Source organism: Podarcis liolepis, assembly GCF_965112155.1.
Source record: "Podarcis liolepis genome assembly, chromosome: 11".
Classification (NCBI taxonomy): domain Eukaryota; kingdom Metazoa; phylum Chordata; class Lepidosauria; order Squamata; family Lacertidae; genus Podarcis; species Podarcis liolepis.
Window position 1 is genome coordinate 13,479,186 of NC_139565.1, and position 18,493 is coordinate 13,497,678.

Sequence of the window (18,493 nt, forward strand, 5' to 3'; positions counted from 1 at the left end):
GCCATATTTTTTCCACACAGGAGATTTTATTTGCAGCATATTTATGACAACAGCTGAGGGCAAGTCTAATGGATTATTTTCCATCAGGTTCTCTAATAGGGATTACTGAGTAAATTCTGCATAGCTCCTTAAAGAACTGCATGCTCTTGAACTCTGATTAGCAGAACATTATAGTGAGTGCCACCCACAGACTCTAAATACTTCTAATGAACATAGCATATAATTACATTAAATTCAGATCATGTATGAACCCTGCAGCTTTCTCATTTAGCAGCAGAAAAGTAACCATTCCAATGCAATTTCTCCGATTCGTACCTAAAAGTTTATACTGACTGCTTCCCCAAGCATAAAATAACACAAAGATCACACTAAGCAAACAGCAGACACTATTAGTCACTGGCATATGCTGTATCCTCGTAAGGGTAAACAACTATAGAACCAACGTTTCAGCAACCTAACATTCCATTTTTTTTCTAGTTTCATCCTTAACATAAAACATTTTCCAGAAACAAGCTCTTTGAGATTTGCTTTTTTCTGACATGTTGGTTAATCTCTTATATGGAAGAAGAACCAGCAACCAAGACCAGCACTCTGATTACTGTATTGGAGGTAGAAGCAACAAGAAGCCATTGCAGAGTTGGTTTTTCTGAGACCTATATACCCAGAGCAAAACAGCTGCAAACCCAATAAAACCCCTCAGTATTTAACACACAAGAAAGCTGTATCTACAGTACTCCCTCTCTGGATCACAAGAGGTAATTATATTTTTGTGCATGCATAAGGAGTTTACAAATGGAATCAACAGAAAACATACATGTGGAGTTGGCTATAGGTTCTAGTGCAAGGTTTAACTGAGAATCTTCAAGAAGATCAAGCACTGTGTTTAACAGTAAAAAAAAAAAATGCATGCAGTCAACACTTCCATCCTCTGGGAGGAAAAATATATCACACAGCACTAGACAATAATTATTTTTCAAAAGAAGCAAACAACCCTTTTTCAAGCTTTGGGATTAAATGCTACATCCCATAAGATATAATTATAGATTTTAAACAGTAACCTTGAAACAGATTAGCTTCAAAAACCAGCATCATCATTCCTTAATGAGCTAGTAGCATTGTACTTACATGCCTTTATTAATGAACTGATTAAATAATTAAGGCACCAGCTAAATAGTTATTGTCCCATGGAGCATTTTAAGCCCAGTGCGTTTAACAAAATTTAAATGGCCTACATTGGAAATGGAGAGTAAATCGGAACAAAACAGAGATTAGCCTGATTGGTTTTGCTATTATTGGGGAACCTATCCTTTTTTCACTGATCACTCATGGTGAAAAATGAGGCCTGAACGTTTAGTTAATAGCTTTTCTTCTTGCTTGATAAGATAGAAAAGCAAAGAGTGATAAAGTTGGCATAGGCGCTGACTTTAGCCCAAGACTGATGGGGTTCAGCAGGTGTCACGTGTTTGTGACATTGTGTACCCAATGTTGCTTCATCAGGAGGGGGCCAAGCACGGACCCCAGTGCAGCACGGCTTCAATGGCCAGCAGCTCCTCCTCTCTGGCTCTCAGGAGGAGCCAGTCACAGAAGCTACGCCGCACTCGGCCTCCTCTGCTCTCTCAACACTGAGTGCACCCTCATGTTAAATGTGTATCCTTTTCAGATTCATCCTATGTATATTGAACACTAGATGAAATCCCCGCCCCTCATGGGGCTCAGCAGCGTTAACTAGCAGTGTTAACTAGTTAACTAACTAACTAACTAACTAACTAACTAACTAAGTCAGCTAAGCGCGTTAACTAAGAAGAAGGAATAAATTATAGGGAAATATTCAGCAATAACAGACCAGATGTCTGACAGTTAACCTTTATTGAAAATTGTATTTTTAAATGAGTAAGTTTGAAAAATTGATGGTTCAAGTTTCCAGCCTGACTCCCCAAACCAAATGAGTTCCTTTTTCATGCATTTGAGATATTTACTTAACAGTGCTTCGTTTCTGTCAGGAGCCAGTGCCAGGAGTAAATCAGCAATAAAAAAACCACTGTGTAAGTGGATTCTTTATTCAAAGAAACTAAATCAGTGTAGGCCTAGTGATCATACTTGCAAGGACTAAAGGTCCCTGCTTTCCCACCGCTCTCTTAGGCTCCTCCCTCTGTGCCTTCCCCAGGAGCCTAAGGCTCCTTTGCTTTGTCTCCCTTCGCTCTGCCCTCTTCATTTCTCTGTGTCCTGGGAGACCAGAGAGGAGGGGAGATGGCCGCAGCAGGAAGCAGAGACCCCTTGATTCTTCAGCAGCCTGCTTCATCTCTGTCTCCTCTCCTCTCCTGCCACTGAGTCTGGAAGGCTCTCTGCCCTAGCCTCTTCCTGCTCACTAAACTCTGTTGCCTCTTCAGCTTCTGGTGCCTCCTTCTCCCAGTCTGCTCCCTCTGACCATGCATTGGTGGAGCAATAGAGTACTTCTATTGCTCCACCAACAAGCAAAATGCAAGAAACTGGCAACCGGGGGGAAGAGAAACCTAATTGCCACATGTAGGTAAAAATGACAGGGATTTCCACTTCACCACTCAGTTTGATTCTCTTGTTTGTTTTCTCACTGTTTAACTCTCAAATCATTGATCTGCTATAAAACAAAATAAATTTTCTAACTCACCTCTGTGCACACACACAACACAATTCTTTTTCACAATTCTACCACCCAGAACTACCACCCTTCTCTCAAAAAGCTGCAGATATTTTATTAAGATCCGTACCACAGTTTTTTTCCAGCACAAACTGACAGAAGGTGCATTTCCAAAAACATACATTTCTGATTTTCAGAAACTGCCCCATCCCCTAAAAAGCAATTTCAAAACTACTTACAGTTCAAGAATAAGAATTACATCCATTTTACTTTCATAAACATCGTGCAGAGTAATCACATTGGGATGCTGGATTTCCTTCAATATGTTTACTTCTCGTTCAATGTCTTCTCGAGTAACTCCTCGGCGGCTGGATTTTGTTCTTCGTTTCTTGATGAATTTTGCAGCATACTGTGCCCCAGTGCTCTTCTCTCGACATTTCCTTACTACTGCAAACTGTCCACTAAGAAACACAAGACAGCAGGAAAGGTATTTATTAAGTATAGTACAAAAATATTTTCTATTGCTACACACAATAGAAATGACAAAAATTCGGAATTCATTGGCATATGCAAAATTGGGTTAATATTGGAAAACTGATAAAAAATTATTCGGCAAAAAAGAAAGAAAGAAAGAAAGAAAGAAAGAAAGAAAGGAAGGAAGGCAAAAATTAAATATGAATGGAACACAGAAATGTGCTCATACCTGGTGACACCACTGGTCCATTTAGCTCACTTGGTGCTAGCTACGGATTCAACCAATGAGCTGTGATCTTCCCCCAATATAACCACTCATTTAAAAAGAAATAAATCCCTAACTGTAATGCGGAAAATGTTTGGGGGGTGGGGAATCACCAGAAAAGCAATTTAGCACTAATTAAAATAGGCTTTAAAATGCTGCACATAACAAAGGTTAGAGCGAATGTGTACCAAACTGATACCACCTTTTTGACACATCACTGCCAGAGTCAAAACCCTGACATTTAATCAAGAAAGAGCAACATTTTAAGGTGGAATCCAATGTAGCACCAAGTCTCTCATTCCATTAGCACAATTATTTATCCATGTACAAGGGAACACCCTCTCACTCTCCTCCTCTTGCGTGCTTCCTAAATTTGCTTTAAGGATTCCACCAACCTTCTGGAGCAGATTTAGGGAAAGTGTGGAGTGTGCATGAGAGAAAGGGGGGAGGGAGTCCCTTTGTGTAAGTGGAAATCCTTGCACTGAATACCACCCTTAAGGGCATCTATACCTGTGGATCGTGCGCCCAATCTTCTGGGGATGAATCCTAAGGAAAATACACGATGCTGACCATTGGATGCCCCAATGCCCCATAACAAGCACAGTAAGCCTGAAACTTGCTCTCACTTTACTTAGGCGACTGGCACCTGCAACCTTACATGAGTGAGGTGGGGGAAATAACTAAATGGAGAACTGGCGGGACCCACTGCCCTCCGTGCCCCATTTATTTACAGTCATGGGAAAAAGAAAGTACACCTTCTTTGAATTCTGTGGCTTTACATATAAGGACATAATCACCTGTTCCTTAGCAGGTCTTAAAATTAGGTAAATACAACTTCAGATGAACAACAACAACAACAACAACAATTTAGTTGTATCCCTCCCTCCCTGGCCTAAGCCGGGCTCAGAGCGGCTAACAACAAGTAAAAATAGCACAATGTACAGTGGTACCTCAGGTTAAGTATTTAATTCGTTCTGGAGGTCTGTTATTAACCTGAAACTGTTATTAACCTGAAGCACCACTTTAGCTAATGGGGCCTCCCGCTGCCGCTGCACGATTTCTGTTCTCATCCTGAAGCAAAGTTCTTAACCTGAGGTACTATTTCTGGGTTAGCAGAGTCTGTAACCTGAAGCGTATGTAACCTGAAGCATATGTAACCCGAGGTACCACTGTACATAAAATCGCAGAGTAAATTAATTCTAAAATCAATTCAGAATCAAATTAATGGCAATCACAGGGTTAGAGCTCTTTGAGGATTACAGAAGGAGAGAGGGGGTCAGACTGTGCCTTGGCCAAAGGCCTGGCGGAACAGCTCCATCTTGCAGGCCCTGCAGAAAGGTGTCAAGTCCCGTAGGGCCCTAGTCTCTTGTGACAGAGCATTCCACCAGATCGGGGCCACGGCCAAAAAAGCCCTGGCTCTGGTCAAGGCCAGCCTAACCTCCCTGTGGCCCGGGATCTCCAAGATGTTTTTATTTGAGGACCGTAATTTCCTCCGTGGGACATACTAGGAGAGGTGGTCCCATAGGTACGAGGCAGACCCCTAGAACCAAACTCTTGCAAATGCAGTGTAAATGAATGAACGAAGCATGGTAGTTCCACATTAAATGCCCAGTGTGGAAGCATCCCATTATAACCAAAACTCCAGTGTAAAGAAGACTGTTATTTCATTTGAAGGGTGTATTTCATTTGAATTTAGTGTAACCAGTACAGCGATTCAGTTACATGTTGATACATATTTCAAAGGTGGCTAAGATCTTCCTTTGTTCATAAGCAACAGCAACCCAGGGGGCAAACATTCTGCAGATGATCTCAGTGACTGAGCTGCAAAATAAGGGTTCAGGTGGTCCCTAAGGTTCCTTAGACCTAAGTTGTTCCGGGTTTTGTGAGTTAATACAAAAACCTTGAACCTGACTTAGCAGGAGATATTTCTAAATATTATGGAAAATTTGACATTGTTTACTGCATATGCCTATTTTCCATTTCCATTTGTTTTGTAATGAAGGAATATATATTACTGATACAATTAAGGACTTGTGGGATTTTTATTACTACAGAGGCAGGTATAAACTGAAATAAGAGAGCTTTCCATGGGTGTTTGTGAGCTGAAGTGTGGGAAGAAATCCTGAAAGCCATTTTGCTAAAAATTAACTCCAACATTAGTGTGCCCTCATTTCATTACTATGCCTCGTCACAGCTGCCTGTGCTGCAAATACAGGAAACACTCTGCAGGTTTCAAAAATATAGTGCCAAGTGTCATAGGTTTTATTAGAATTGAAGAGATAATTTAAATAATAATAATAATAATAATAATAATAATAATGCTGCCTAGCACTCTACTTAAATAATATTAAATAGCATATATAATTCCCCTCATGGGAGAATATCAGTTGAAGACAGTGAGAATCACAATGAAAGCACTTTGCAAGAATAAGTGCTGTCTTTTAATAACAGTGATTTGTTTGTGATCCTGCAATTCTCTTTGAATTGGTGGATAATTGCTACTCTAAATCTCCTCTGTTCAAGGTGCTTGGCATCAGCCTATGCAAGTGTTGTATGCGTAATGATTTTTTCAACCATCTTTCTGACCAGTTAGCATATCATCTGACAGATAAAATTGTGTTTTAGCGTTTAGTCCAGGAAATCATAAGCTGCTGCTTAAAACAAAGCGTGGGGAGGAAGAAGAAGGTGAAGAGGGAATTCACAAATTTACGTAAATGGGCTCTGCGTCCCAGCCCTCTTGTTGCTCTCCAGCATGGACAGGGTGCACACATAAAGGATTACTAATTAGCACAACATGGGCAATGATAACTCCCACGGCAGCCCAACTTCCTTCTCTTTATAGAAAAAGATAAAAAGAACCAGACATTGGAATGTTTATAAAGCTATTACTACGCGGGGGACGCGGGTGGCGCTGTGGGTTAAACCACAGAGCCTAGGGCTTGCCGATCAGAAGGTCAGCGGTTCGAATCCCCGCGACAGGGTGAGCTCCCATTGCTTGGTCCCTGCTCCTGCCCACCTAGCAGTTCGAAAGCACATCCAAGTGCAAGTAGATAAATAGGTACTGCTCTGGCGGGAAGGTAAACGGCGTTTCCATGCGCTGCTCTGGTTCACCAGAAGCGGCTTAGTCATGCTGGCCACATGACCCGGAAGCTGTACGCCGGCTCCCTTGGCCAATAAAATGAGATGAGCGCCGCAACCCCAGAGTCGGCCACGACTGGACCTAATGGTCAGGGGTCCCTTTACCTTTACTAGATGAAATTATAGTAAGTTGTATTTACCATTTTCACCCCCTGCACTGTAATTAATTTAGAAATTCTGTAAGACTTTACAATACCAGTTTATCAGAAGAAATTTCACTGAACAAAAAATTTAAGCCTATATGTCTTAAAGGAAGCTGGAGTCCCATCAGTTAAATGGATTTGATTGTATTTAGTTCTGTGTTTCATGGTCCGGACAATATTCAGAAGTTGCTTGCACACTGAGGTGGATCAACAACACAATCTTTCTTGCAGCAAAATCAGTGCCCTTGCTGAGAGGGTTGAGATGGACAGGAGGTCTGCATGGTGTAGGCAACAGGGATGCTAGACTGATCCTGCTGGTGTGTGCACACAGCGCTGACCTTCCTGTCTCCTCACCCTTCCCAGTAAGGGGCAGCGACTCTACTGACAGGAGACTGGGTGAGTTACAATGCCTGCCCACTACGAGGCATATTTTTTAAACTTAATTTTTGGGTTTATGTCTCTGGAAAATTATTATGTCTGATTTCTTAGAAGGAGGGGACCGATGAAGAGAGGCAAATGCACACAGATCAGTCTTGACCAAATAGAGATTAGTCTGTTAAGCGACAATGGAAAAGCTATTGTTCTGTGAATAGAACTTTAGCAATAAAGATGGCAAGGGGCCTCTTTTAAAGCCTTCAATTTAAAGCCACAGTTTTCTTAAAAACAGATGATACTGTCATTTCTTTTCTTTTTGTAAACTGTGTGAAAGGCAAAAATTAACAGAGGCAGCTGGAACTTAGGGAAGTTGAAAAAGAAAATGCTAAGAAGTCAATTCATGATATATTCATAGAATGTATCACTCCCCGCCCCCCCCCCCCCGGGAGATATATACTGTACAAGATTTTCCCTTATTAAAAACACTCGCTAGTATAGTAATATTTACAAAATGAACAAATATTTTTAAACCAGTTTACACTGCCTCCCACATCTGTCTGAAGGGAGTACAAAAAAGCCCAACACAATGATAAGATAATACAAAATAAATGCAGCTGAAATTGAAATTGAACAAATTAAGTGACATGCTGGATTTAAAAACCAACAGAAGCCTCTGTACACAAATATGCTTTGACGGAGGTGCTGAAAAAGTATAAATGATTTTGGCTTAGTTTGGAGGGAAGGTGATTCGAAATATGGGATAGCAGCATAGTAAAGGCTCTCTCCCTGGTTGTGCTTCATCTTCTTTATGATCCAGTGCAGATGCACAACTGCCAATCTCTTAAACATGCTTTATGGGGTGGGCTTGGCTTGTGAGCTACCTTCCCTTCTGACTTCTCTGTTCTAGCATCAAGTCATCCCTCCTTTCCAAACATTAAACATGATATAGTGTCACATCTAAACTGGCACCAACAGCATTAGCACTAACCAGAATTTGAAAAAAACAATATAAAAACCAGCTTAAATCTTCATTTAAAGCTCTGGTTAGTACTAAGGTGGTGTACAGACTGCCCCAATCTCACATCTTCCAGATGTTTTGGACCACAACCCTCATCAGCTAGTACGGCCATTGACCAAGGATGATGGAAGTTGTAGCCCAAAACATCTGGAAGGCACCAGGTTGAGAAAGTCTGATGTAGCCTTCAGTCTGCATTAGTGTGAAGTCTGGCTAACACTTACAAGAGAAGGAGGATTAATACGGAAGAAGGGAGGGTGTGTACAAATGCCCTCACTCATTCCCTTAACCATGGGATCAGCATGGTTAAGCGATTGTCAATATTACATCTGTACGGAGCTTTCAGGCGATGTAGCCATAAGCTCAGTTATGTTTGAACCTATTTCAACACACAAATCATGCTTTGTAAGGAACAGACAAATCAGGACATCAACCACAGTCTGAAGCTGGTTTGAAAACCAGTTTCTGCTGCTGACATATGAATTCACAAATTGAAGTTAGAGCCACGCTTCTCAATCTCAATGGGCTACTACAGAGACACGAAGTGAAGAACTCAAGAAGTTGTGTGCCGCACATGGAACAAAGTTGGGAAAGGCTGTTCTAGATACTGCAGGAATGAGTGTGCATAAAATAATCAAATACAAGAATCCTTGCATAATATTCATGTTGAGCAGGATGTAAGGAAGGTGTAGTAAAGGTATTAAGGGATGTGTCATAAATCTCTAGATTAATTTGCTGGAATTTTAATGCTGCCTGATGCCCAAGGCTATGAATTATAACACACTAAAAAGCCAATATGAAAACATTAAAAGCATTGTCCTAAAAAAACAAAAACACCACTTACGAACTAATGTTATGTTAGTTGTTACTAATGTTATGTTAGTTGTATCCACCTTGTGAAAGTGATAGAAAGCAGAGTTTAAGGGCAAGTAATAATGAACAAACAAACAAACAAACAAACAAGCACTTCAAATTGCACATGTAAAACACTAACTGGTGCTATTTAATCTGTTTATATTGCAGTAATTCTTAGTGATAATCTGGCCAATACATTTTATATTAAATATCAGACAGGTACATATTGTGAATGACAGATTGTGGAACATTCCCTAATCAGAACAAACTGGTTGCCAAGTTTGATAACCTAGAACACACTGTCAACATGTAACATCTGATAATAACAATAATTTCACGACCTGCTTTTTTCCAGTGGGGGGAGGAGGGTTTACTCCTACAAGCTTTACTGCAACTTGTTGCCCATGAGAAAGAGAAAGAAAGAAAGAAAGAGAGAGAGAGAGAGAGAAAGAAAGAAAGAAAGAGTTTGTGTGATTGAGAATGAATCTAGTAAGGAATCTGTACACCTTTTCACCACCACTGGGCCTGTGAGGGACTTTGCAACTATGATTAAGCATTTTGCTGACTAAAATCACTCACATTCAATCAGTGAATGTTAAACTGGGCTTGTTAAACTGTAGGAACTTTGTTTTGTTTGACAGCTTTTGCTTTTTGTATTGATGCTTTTATTGAAAGTCACCTTAATCGTAAGCCAAGAAGGAGTGCTAACACAAACATTGCCGTAGCTAGATAAATAAATGGAGCACACTCGTTTGTTTACTTTTTCTCACACACCTTCCTGAAGAGACACTAGTCCTGGTAGACAGTGTATGAAAAAGAGCAACTGATGCAAGTCCTACTGTTTGGAACTTTTAACACACAAACGCACACACAGAGAGATTCAAGGCAGATCAAATTTCCAAAGTTGTTCAAAGAAACATTCAACTCAGCACCATGAATCCATGACCACAAGTAAACTCAGTTCTGATGTCAGAAACAGAAATTAGAAAGCCAGCATTTTACGGTCAGTGTATGGAATCAGTTCCTTGAATATAGTAGGCTGGGATCTACCAGTGGGCCTTGTGCCAGAGCCTGGCAGAGCCTGGCATAGCCTCACCTGCTTTTTGTCCTCAAGCCTTTTCGTTGGACCAATGCCAGCACCAGGCAACTCCTTGGCATGCAGAATGAAGACGGCCAGGAAACAGAGGGGTTCGTGGGGGAGAGGGGAAGAGGATGGAAGAAATATGTTCCTCCTGTAAGGGCTGGAGAAGGCATTGAAGATAACACAGTATAAATAAACTGGGAATATAAAGGAAGGGTACTGAAGGAAAGCTATCATAGGAGGAAGAAGTGAATGTAAAATGAACAGGGAAGAGCAATGAAAGAAATTTGCCATTTGGGGAAAAAAGGTATAAGTTGAATGTGAGAAGGAAATTACAAGAGCTTGGTAAAAATACTTTGAAAGGGATGTGGGGTTGGGAAGGAAAATACCAACAAAAATGCCTTCTCCATTTACGAGTCTGTGGACTCTACCTAAAATGAGTAGAGGCAAAATTCTCATCTCAGCCTTCCTGACTTAAGGAAATGGACATGTGCTTATTTCTCAATAAATATGCATAAATTGCACAGATAATTTAACTATGCCCAGCCACACGACCATCTATCTGTAGCTTTGGCAATAAGACTAACACATTAAAAACTGCAGTGAAACTACTGTTGTCCTGTGAATGGCCACAATTGGTGTAATTTTCACCGTTTGTATCTTCTGTGTTTCATTTCCTCCTTGACCTCCCTGTTCACAATTCCTACTGATCCACAACTGTGTCTGTATATATGCCTGTAGCTCTGGTTAACTCTTCATACATTTGATGCAGTGGCCAGTGTTAGAAACTGAGATATGAAAGCTAGGAGCTAAATGGCACCTTAAACCTAGGTTGTGGGCACAACAACAGAATGTCTAAGCACACTTTTTTTTATAACAATACAAAGCCGAAAATGAATGAACTGCAGCTAAAATAAAATGTTCATTTTTCACATGGTCTAGTCCTTCCCTTGCCCTCCCCACTAATATTCTTAAGAGGGTCTCTTCTCCAGTCTTCAGAGTAGCTGGAAATAGGGAAGCAGGAAAAGGTCCTCCTTTTCTTTCACTCTGCAGTTTTAATATGAAATCTTAGGTGCAGTACTGTGTCCAGAGCTCAGAAACTGCTCATGCTAATGAAATTCCCTGTCGCAAAATGCGCCTAGAACAATGGGAGTTTTGAACACTGGCAGTGGATTGTAGTCCATAAACGTTTATTCAATAATAAGCGTGTATGTCTTTAACATGCCAAAAATGTTGCTTTTGCTGCAGGAAACTATTACAGCTATGCCTCTGGAAATTGTTGTTAAAGTTTCTCTGTTCTCTTTTTTTACATCCTCTTTCCGTTTCCTGTATCTCGTAACAACTTCAACATATTTGTTTCTTCCAGATTATCATCTGTGGGTGCTTCAAGACCAGGCAGCTCCTAGGAGCTAACCAAACATTGGTCTTCTGTTGTAAGCTACATGTTGAATTTCAATTGACTTTCTACACTTTGGGGCAGTGTAGCACTTTTTAAGTGTCTATATTTTGCTGTGCTTCATCCATACTCACAAGCATAACATAGCCACGTGAAGAGGGGACATGCAATGTTTAAAACCATTTCTTAATTTGTGCTCACCTATTTTTTAAATGTCAGTTCCACTGTGCAATTTAAAATCAACAAATTTTACGTTTGAGCAAGAACACTTTAAATTAAAATTAAAATCGGTTAAGCATGCAAGTAAAATGACAAGAAAAACACGAGTGAAGGTGTGTGGAGGTACATAGCAATTCACAGAATGCAGCTCTCCGAAAGAAAGAAAAATGCCCAAGCACTGGGCACAGTTCCAGTTATGTTTATCAAATCTGAAAGAGGTGCTTATCTTCTAAAAGGACTGTAGACTCCTGCTTAAAGGTTTTTCTGTCCAACAAAAAAACAACTGTCTTGGCTCACTCATGGGTGCAGTACTCAGACCTTTGGCCTAGTTATTACCATAGGTTTAATCCAAAATTCACTACACAGTCTAAATATCAATCTAGTAACCAGGTGCACACTTAGCAGATTAATACTAAGTTCTAAGAACATGGCTTGGTGTTAAGGTAAGACATTATCCCAACACTTAACACACACGTTGAGCTCCCCTTTTGAAGAGCAGGCACAGTCTTACATGCAGATCATTGATCCACAGGACTGGGCAAGCAGGCAGGCACACCTTTGAGTAGGCAGAGTTTATTCACGCCACCACAGCCAGCAGCACTGTGTCCTTGAAGATGGAGGCAAGGTTGACTGTGCCAGTTCACTGTTCAACCTAGGCTCAGGTGCCTACCTGGGATGAGAAGTGCTTTGCTAGCAGTTGGTGAGACAGGGGCTAATTTGGACACTCCCCAGTTTGTGCCTGGGACAGCCAATGTCCCTGAGGTGGGGCTTTCTCCTGCCAACCTGCTCAGCCCCTCCCCAGCACCCTGATGGGTACCTCCCAAGCTCCTTCAAACCAGCCCTGCCAAGGAGTCCTCCCAGAAGTCATGACACAGGCAGCCCAGTGTTCACTAACTAAAAAACTTAGGCAACTTTTAGACTTCATGAACATGTAGACTTCATGTACAGAAATAGGTTACTTGCCTAATAGGTCATTTCCTAATCTCATTATACGTTGTTTGCCTCTATTATACAAAGCAATAGATAAAAGCACAGCAAGACTCACTTTTGCTTTCATCATAAGGTACACCAAACTAAAAATGTAAAGCAAGTCTGACTGAAAGCAAATTTGACTGTGGCTTTTCCAGAAAGCAAATTATCAGTGTACAATTACAATGCATTACTGTTAATAATATTCCTAAGAACAACACTTGCATAAACCATCATGGAAGGGAAATTAATGTCTACTAAAAGTATTGCTTACATAAAAGAAGGAGAAAAATTTCTGAATCATCCTATATTTATTTTAATATACATACATAATTGTATTTGTATGCTGCATTTCCATAATTCAAACCACGCTCAAAGCTTACAACATGTAAAAAAATACATAATTCTAAATGCTACAAAAGTAATCACGAACAATAAATAAAACATCAAAAAATACACAACCAAATTGAAATTTCCATATAAATCGTATTTTTTTATAAAAAAGAAAATAAACAATAAATATCAATAACGGCAACACCCTCCCCCCACAATAAAACTCCCTAAACAATATCGAACCCAAGAGTCTGGACATACCAAGCACACAAATGAAAGAAAATAAGGCAAGTATTATTTAGGGATGAAGACTTCCAACTTGAAGTCATGGCAATTACCCTGTTGTATTCACACCTACAATGAGAGACAGATAAGACAACTAAATGCATGAAATGGAAAATAAACTCGACATTATTTCCTTTAAGCAACAGGACTTTCACTCTGAAGCAAGTCAGCAACAATATATTTAATTTAATTAACTGATTTAATTCATACACACGTAAATTTAATAATTTTTATTTAAACGTAAGGAATTATAAAAGTTCTACAGCAGATACAAAACAGAACAAGTAAGCTCATCAATTTTTATTCTGTTACAAATGGAGGGGAGACAAGTAAATGACGCATCAACTACTCTGCAAGAAGGCAGACTAAAAAGGAACCATAAACCATAATAAGGTTCAAGAAGATATTAGTAGTACACTACTAGAAACTATTTTTCTTTTAGAAAAAATATTTTTGCCATTAAGTCAATTATATCAATTCCATCTTTTACGCAAGTGCATTTAAGACGGCTCAAAATCTTAAAAAAGGTTTTTACACAGTGCAATCACATCCCATGCAAGGGATCTTTTCCAGAGGCAGCGTATATATGCTTAATCGCATGCAGCCCAAAGCTGCTGGTAGGCAAGAGAGGGAACCTTCGCATGGAGGACTTCTGGTGACTCTGATGCCTTTCCTCACTCCTCCATACATGATACCTGCACTGAGAGGGCCATAGCAGATTGTTTTCCTTCCTCTCCAAGGTATCGAGCAAGGAGGAGAGAGTAGGGAGTGGAAACCAGCCTCCCTTAGTTCCAAGATAAGTGGGGAAGCAGTGGAGGCAGACAGAAGAAGAAACCCCATTCCGTTCTCTTCAACTGCAGAAGGGAGGAGAGGCAGGCAGAAGCTGCAGTTCCATTTCAGAGGCATCCCAGCCTTTTTCTTGAAATGCAAGATGAGAAAAAGGTGTCTTGCCCAGCACATCCAGTGTGTCTTCCCTCACCATCAAATCATCACCAGAAACAGCCTATTCCCTGGATAACAGTTGCCATGTCAGGTGGTGTGGCTTCCAAGCATGCTGGAATCTCATTATAATAGATTAAACAGAAGCATACTGCGTTGCTTACTTATGTTAATCATTGGGAGCTGTCTGTCCTGCAGACATATTTTTTGAGCCCTTCTCTCCATTTGTGGCATGCAGCAATGAATGGCATTTTATGGATTAAGCTCAGAAATGGACCTCGATAGGAAAAAAAACCATCTGAGGTGATATCCACTGTAGACCCAATGGAAATCAATTTCCTTGATTACGGTGGGCTTTCTCCCAAGTATGACTGATGCTGGGTATCTCCCTTGGTGACCTTATGTATAAAATATCACTCCTTTCATGCAAATTTACTAGCTAATACTAGGCAGTCATAGTTGACTAAGAATGAGGGGGAGAGAAAGATGATGAAAGCTTGAAATGAAGATAAGCGTATCTGTGTCTCTCTCTTCTCCTGAGATTTCAATTTAAGATTAAACACACAAATACTGATAATCCAGCTTTATTGTATTCTGCACTTGGAGCTTTGCTAAAGCAGTGTGCTAAATATAAGCAGTATACAGCTGTCCTGAACTTGAAACAAAAATATGGATAGCAGAGCTTTGCAGAGATAAGGTTTCCAACTGCCACCTTAGCGCTCAGAAAATTAAATGCAGGAGTCTTTAAAAGAATGAATTTAGGGAATTCTCTTCCCTCATCATCAATACAATCACATCTTTAAACTGCTGATCCAAATGGGATGACAGCTCAGTTTATTGTGAAGTGGAAAGAGACAGTAGTACTTTTTCTTTTTTTCAGAAATTTAAGAATAGTCAGTAACCCTGATGTTTGTAGAATGGTTGGCATTGGTGTTCCAAATATTATCAAACCTTCTTAACCTGTATAAGGTTATTCAATGAAATGACTAGTCAGCCTAGAACCACTGTTATTTCAAACCATGGTTTTGAAGACTTATATAAAATGTTTGAATTTCTTTTGTTTCTCTTGGTTTGCAATAATGCACTAATGGGGGACACTGTGGTTAGCATTAACCAGGACTGACTTGGAAATAGAAGAGTGCGAAAGCCTGTGGCACATTCTCGGTCTTTCAAACTATTGTTTGGCATATTGGGATCATGATGCTCAATTGAGTCTTAAACCAGGCTCAAGTTAGAAAACTATAGTTTCCCGCTTTTCAAACAAGACACAGAAAGACCTGAGATCATGTGCTTCTTCCTCACCTTCAGCACAGCAGGAGAATGGAAGCTTCTATTTCCAATACAGCTCTCTGTTCTGTCTTATATCAGGGACTACTGTTTGTTTAAACCAGTGTTTCCCAAACTTGGGTCTCCAGCTGTTTTTGGTCTACAACCCTCACCATCGCTAGCTAGCAATACCAGTGGTCAGGAATGATGGGAATTGTAGTCTAAAAACAGCTGGAGACCCAACCCAAGTTTGGGAAACACCTGCTTAAACCCTAGTTAGGAAAAACAAACCAGGATGAGAAATGAGAGTTTGATATTTGGTGGTAGGAAACGTCCTATGGAGATTCAGTCACTCCTCTTGGTGTGTTGTGCGCATATGCTGTGGTGGTGGTTAGGAATCAATCATCTCCAGTTATTTAGTAAATCTAAACCCACAAAGTAGAAAAACTAAGCAGCTTACTTGGTAAAATAATTACTTTTATTTCAGGTATTGGAAAAAATAAAAATAAAATAAAAATACACATTTAGAAGAATAGAATCATATTTGGGTCATCTAGTCATCTAGTCCAACCCCTGCAGCTAAAACATCCAGGACAGATGTCCATCCAACCTCTGCTTAATAACCTCCAATGAAGGAGAGTCCACAACCTTCAGAGGGAGTCCGTTCCACTATAGAACAGTTCTTACTCGGAATCTCCTTTCTGGTAATTTGAAGCCACTGGTTCATGTCCTACCCTCCAGAGCAGAAGAAAACAAGCTTGCTCCATCTTCCATGTGACAGCTGTTTAAATATTTGAAGACGGCTATACTATCTCCTCTGGGTCTCCTCTTTACCAGACTAAACATAACCAGCTCCTTCAACCATTCCTTATAAGACTTGATTTCGAGACCCTTGATTGTCTTAGTTGCCCTCCTCTGCACGCCTTCCAGCTTGTCAACATCCTTCTAAAATTGTGGTGCCCATAACTGGACACAATATTCCAGATGTGGTCTGATCAAGGCAGAATAGAGTGGTATTACTTCTCTTGATCTGGACGCCATACTTCTGTTGATGCAGCCTAGAATAGCATTAGCACTTGCATTATACCTACCTAGTTATCAAATAGGAAGGGGCCACAGGTTTGTATTGTATTCTTAAAGCATGCAACTAAAAACAACAACAACACCCATTCACCTCTACCTCTTTCCCCTTTTCTTCCTAATGTAACACTCATGTCTCACAACAAATGAAACTGATCCGTAGAATACGAAACTTGAAAAAAAGAGACATTGCACATACTTTTGTAAACCAGGAAATCTTTAATAAAAATATATTTAAAAACAAACAAAACAAACAATGCTCCAGCATTAGGCATCATCCAGCTACAGTGGTGCCTCGCAAGACGAAATTAATCTGTTCCACGAGTCTCTTCGTCTAGCGGTTTTTTCGTCTTGCGAAGCAACCCTATTAACGGCTTAGCGCTATTAACGGCTATTAAAGGCTTAGCGGCTATTAAAGGATTAGCGGATTAGCGGCTAAAAGGCTATTAGCGGCTTTGAAAAAGGAGGGGAAAGCGAAAAAAAATAGGAACAATTGCAAGACGTTTTCGTCTTGCAAAGCAAGCCCATAGGGAAAATCCTCTTGCGAAGCAGCTCAAAAACGGAAAACCCTTTCGTCTAGCGGGTTTTCCGTCTTGCGGGGCATTCGTCTTGCGGGGCACCACTGTGCCTTGCATGGAAACAGCAGCAACAAGTAAGAAAAAGAATTTGCAGCCATATTCCTAACAAGCTTTGAGAATGGTAAAATTTAATACCTAATGCCTGTTTCTGGGTTAAAGACACTAAAAGAGAGCAACCTTACTAATAATTTTATTCTAGCCATAAACTCAGTTGCTTCAAGGCTACTGAAAACACTGAAGTTATTTTCCAAGTTCCTAAATGTATCTCTTCTTGGGATAAGACTGTAGCTAGAAGGATACACAGCGATTCACAATATATTCCCAAGGAAAATATAGCATCTTTGTGTGTTTGCTGCTTGACAATGGGAAGACCCAAGTGCTTTGAAAATGGGGGTATGTGGATGGAACAGCACATTGACCACCCTGCTGAGTCGGCCACGACTGGACGTAATGGTCAGGGGTCCCTTTACCTTTACCTTTTCCGCTCAATGCTATGAATGCAAAATTTGAAGCTGAGGTACAATTCCCAAAGTGGACACTAGTTTAACAACATCAGGAATCAGAGCACTGCTGAATTACCTCTGGTTGAACACAGGTACTTTAGAGAACAGACTGTAAAAACGGGACAAATCATCCTGGAAATGAGAATACAGTTCCAAAGTACAGCAGACGTGCTATGCTGGAGCTGAGGGTGGTGTGGTAGGGGACACACATGGGTCAACTGAATAGATCATGTTACAGCCATCACAACAGAAATAATTTTCCCGGCAAAATGTATGCACTAGTCTTGGACAGAAAGATGTGTGTATGTGTGTGTGTGTGAAGGGATGGCGATGCTTTGGAAATTGGTGCTGGAGAAGACAGCTGAGAGAATGTTGTTAAGCAGGCAAGTAATCAACTATTTGAACTCCATAGGTAAAGGTAAAGCGACCCCTGACCGTTAAGTCCAGTCGCGGATAACTCTGGAGTTGCGGTGCTCATCTTGCTTTACTGGCCGAGGGAGCCGACGTAGAGCTTCCGGGTAATGTGGCCAGCATGACTAAGCCGCTTCTGGCAAACCAGAGCAGCACACGAAAATGCCATATACCTTCCCGCCGGAGTGGTACCTATTTATCTACTTGCACTTTGACGTGCTTTCGAACTGCTAGGTTGGCAGGAGCAGGGACTGAGCAACAGGAGCTCACCCCATCGCGGGGATTCGAACCGCCGAACTTCTGATCGGCAAGCCCTAGGCTCTGTGGTTTAACCCACAGCGTCACCCACATCCCTTTGAACTCCATAGCAGTAGCCAAATTACAAAGTGACACCACAAATAAAGTCATTCTGCTAGCAGTCACACATGGGAGATCTACTGTATTTGGGACAGTGTCCTAGAACTCTGCTAAGAGGCAGGTGAACTAAAAGGCAACATAGCACAAGGACAGAGCTTTGCACAGCAAGTTACATTTGCACTCACATTTGGCTTCTA

General features: G+C 40.7%; 1 protein-coding gene across 1 annotated transcript in view; it reads right to left on the reverse strand.

Moving 5' to 3' along the window:
- DAPK1 (death associated protein kinase 1) overlaps nucleotides 1-18,493 on the reverse strand; it is an 86,640-nt gene that overhangs the window by 46,924 nt on the left and 21,223 nt on the right. The window contains exon 5 of the mRNA XM_083464762.1: nucleotides 2,854-3,075. Within this exon, the coding sequence (XP_083320888.1) occupies nucleotides 2,854-3,075 (222 nt within the window). The remainder of the gene's footprint in view (nucleotides 1-2,853; nucleotides 3,076-18,493) is intronic.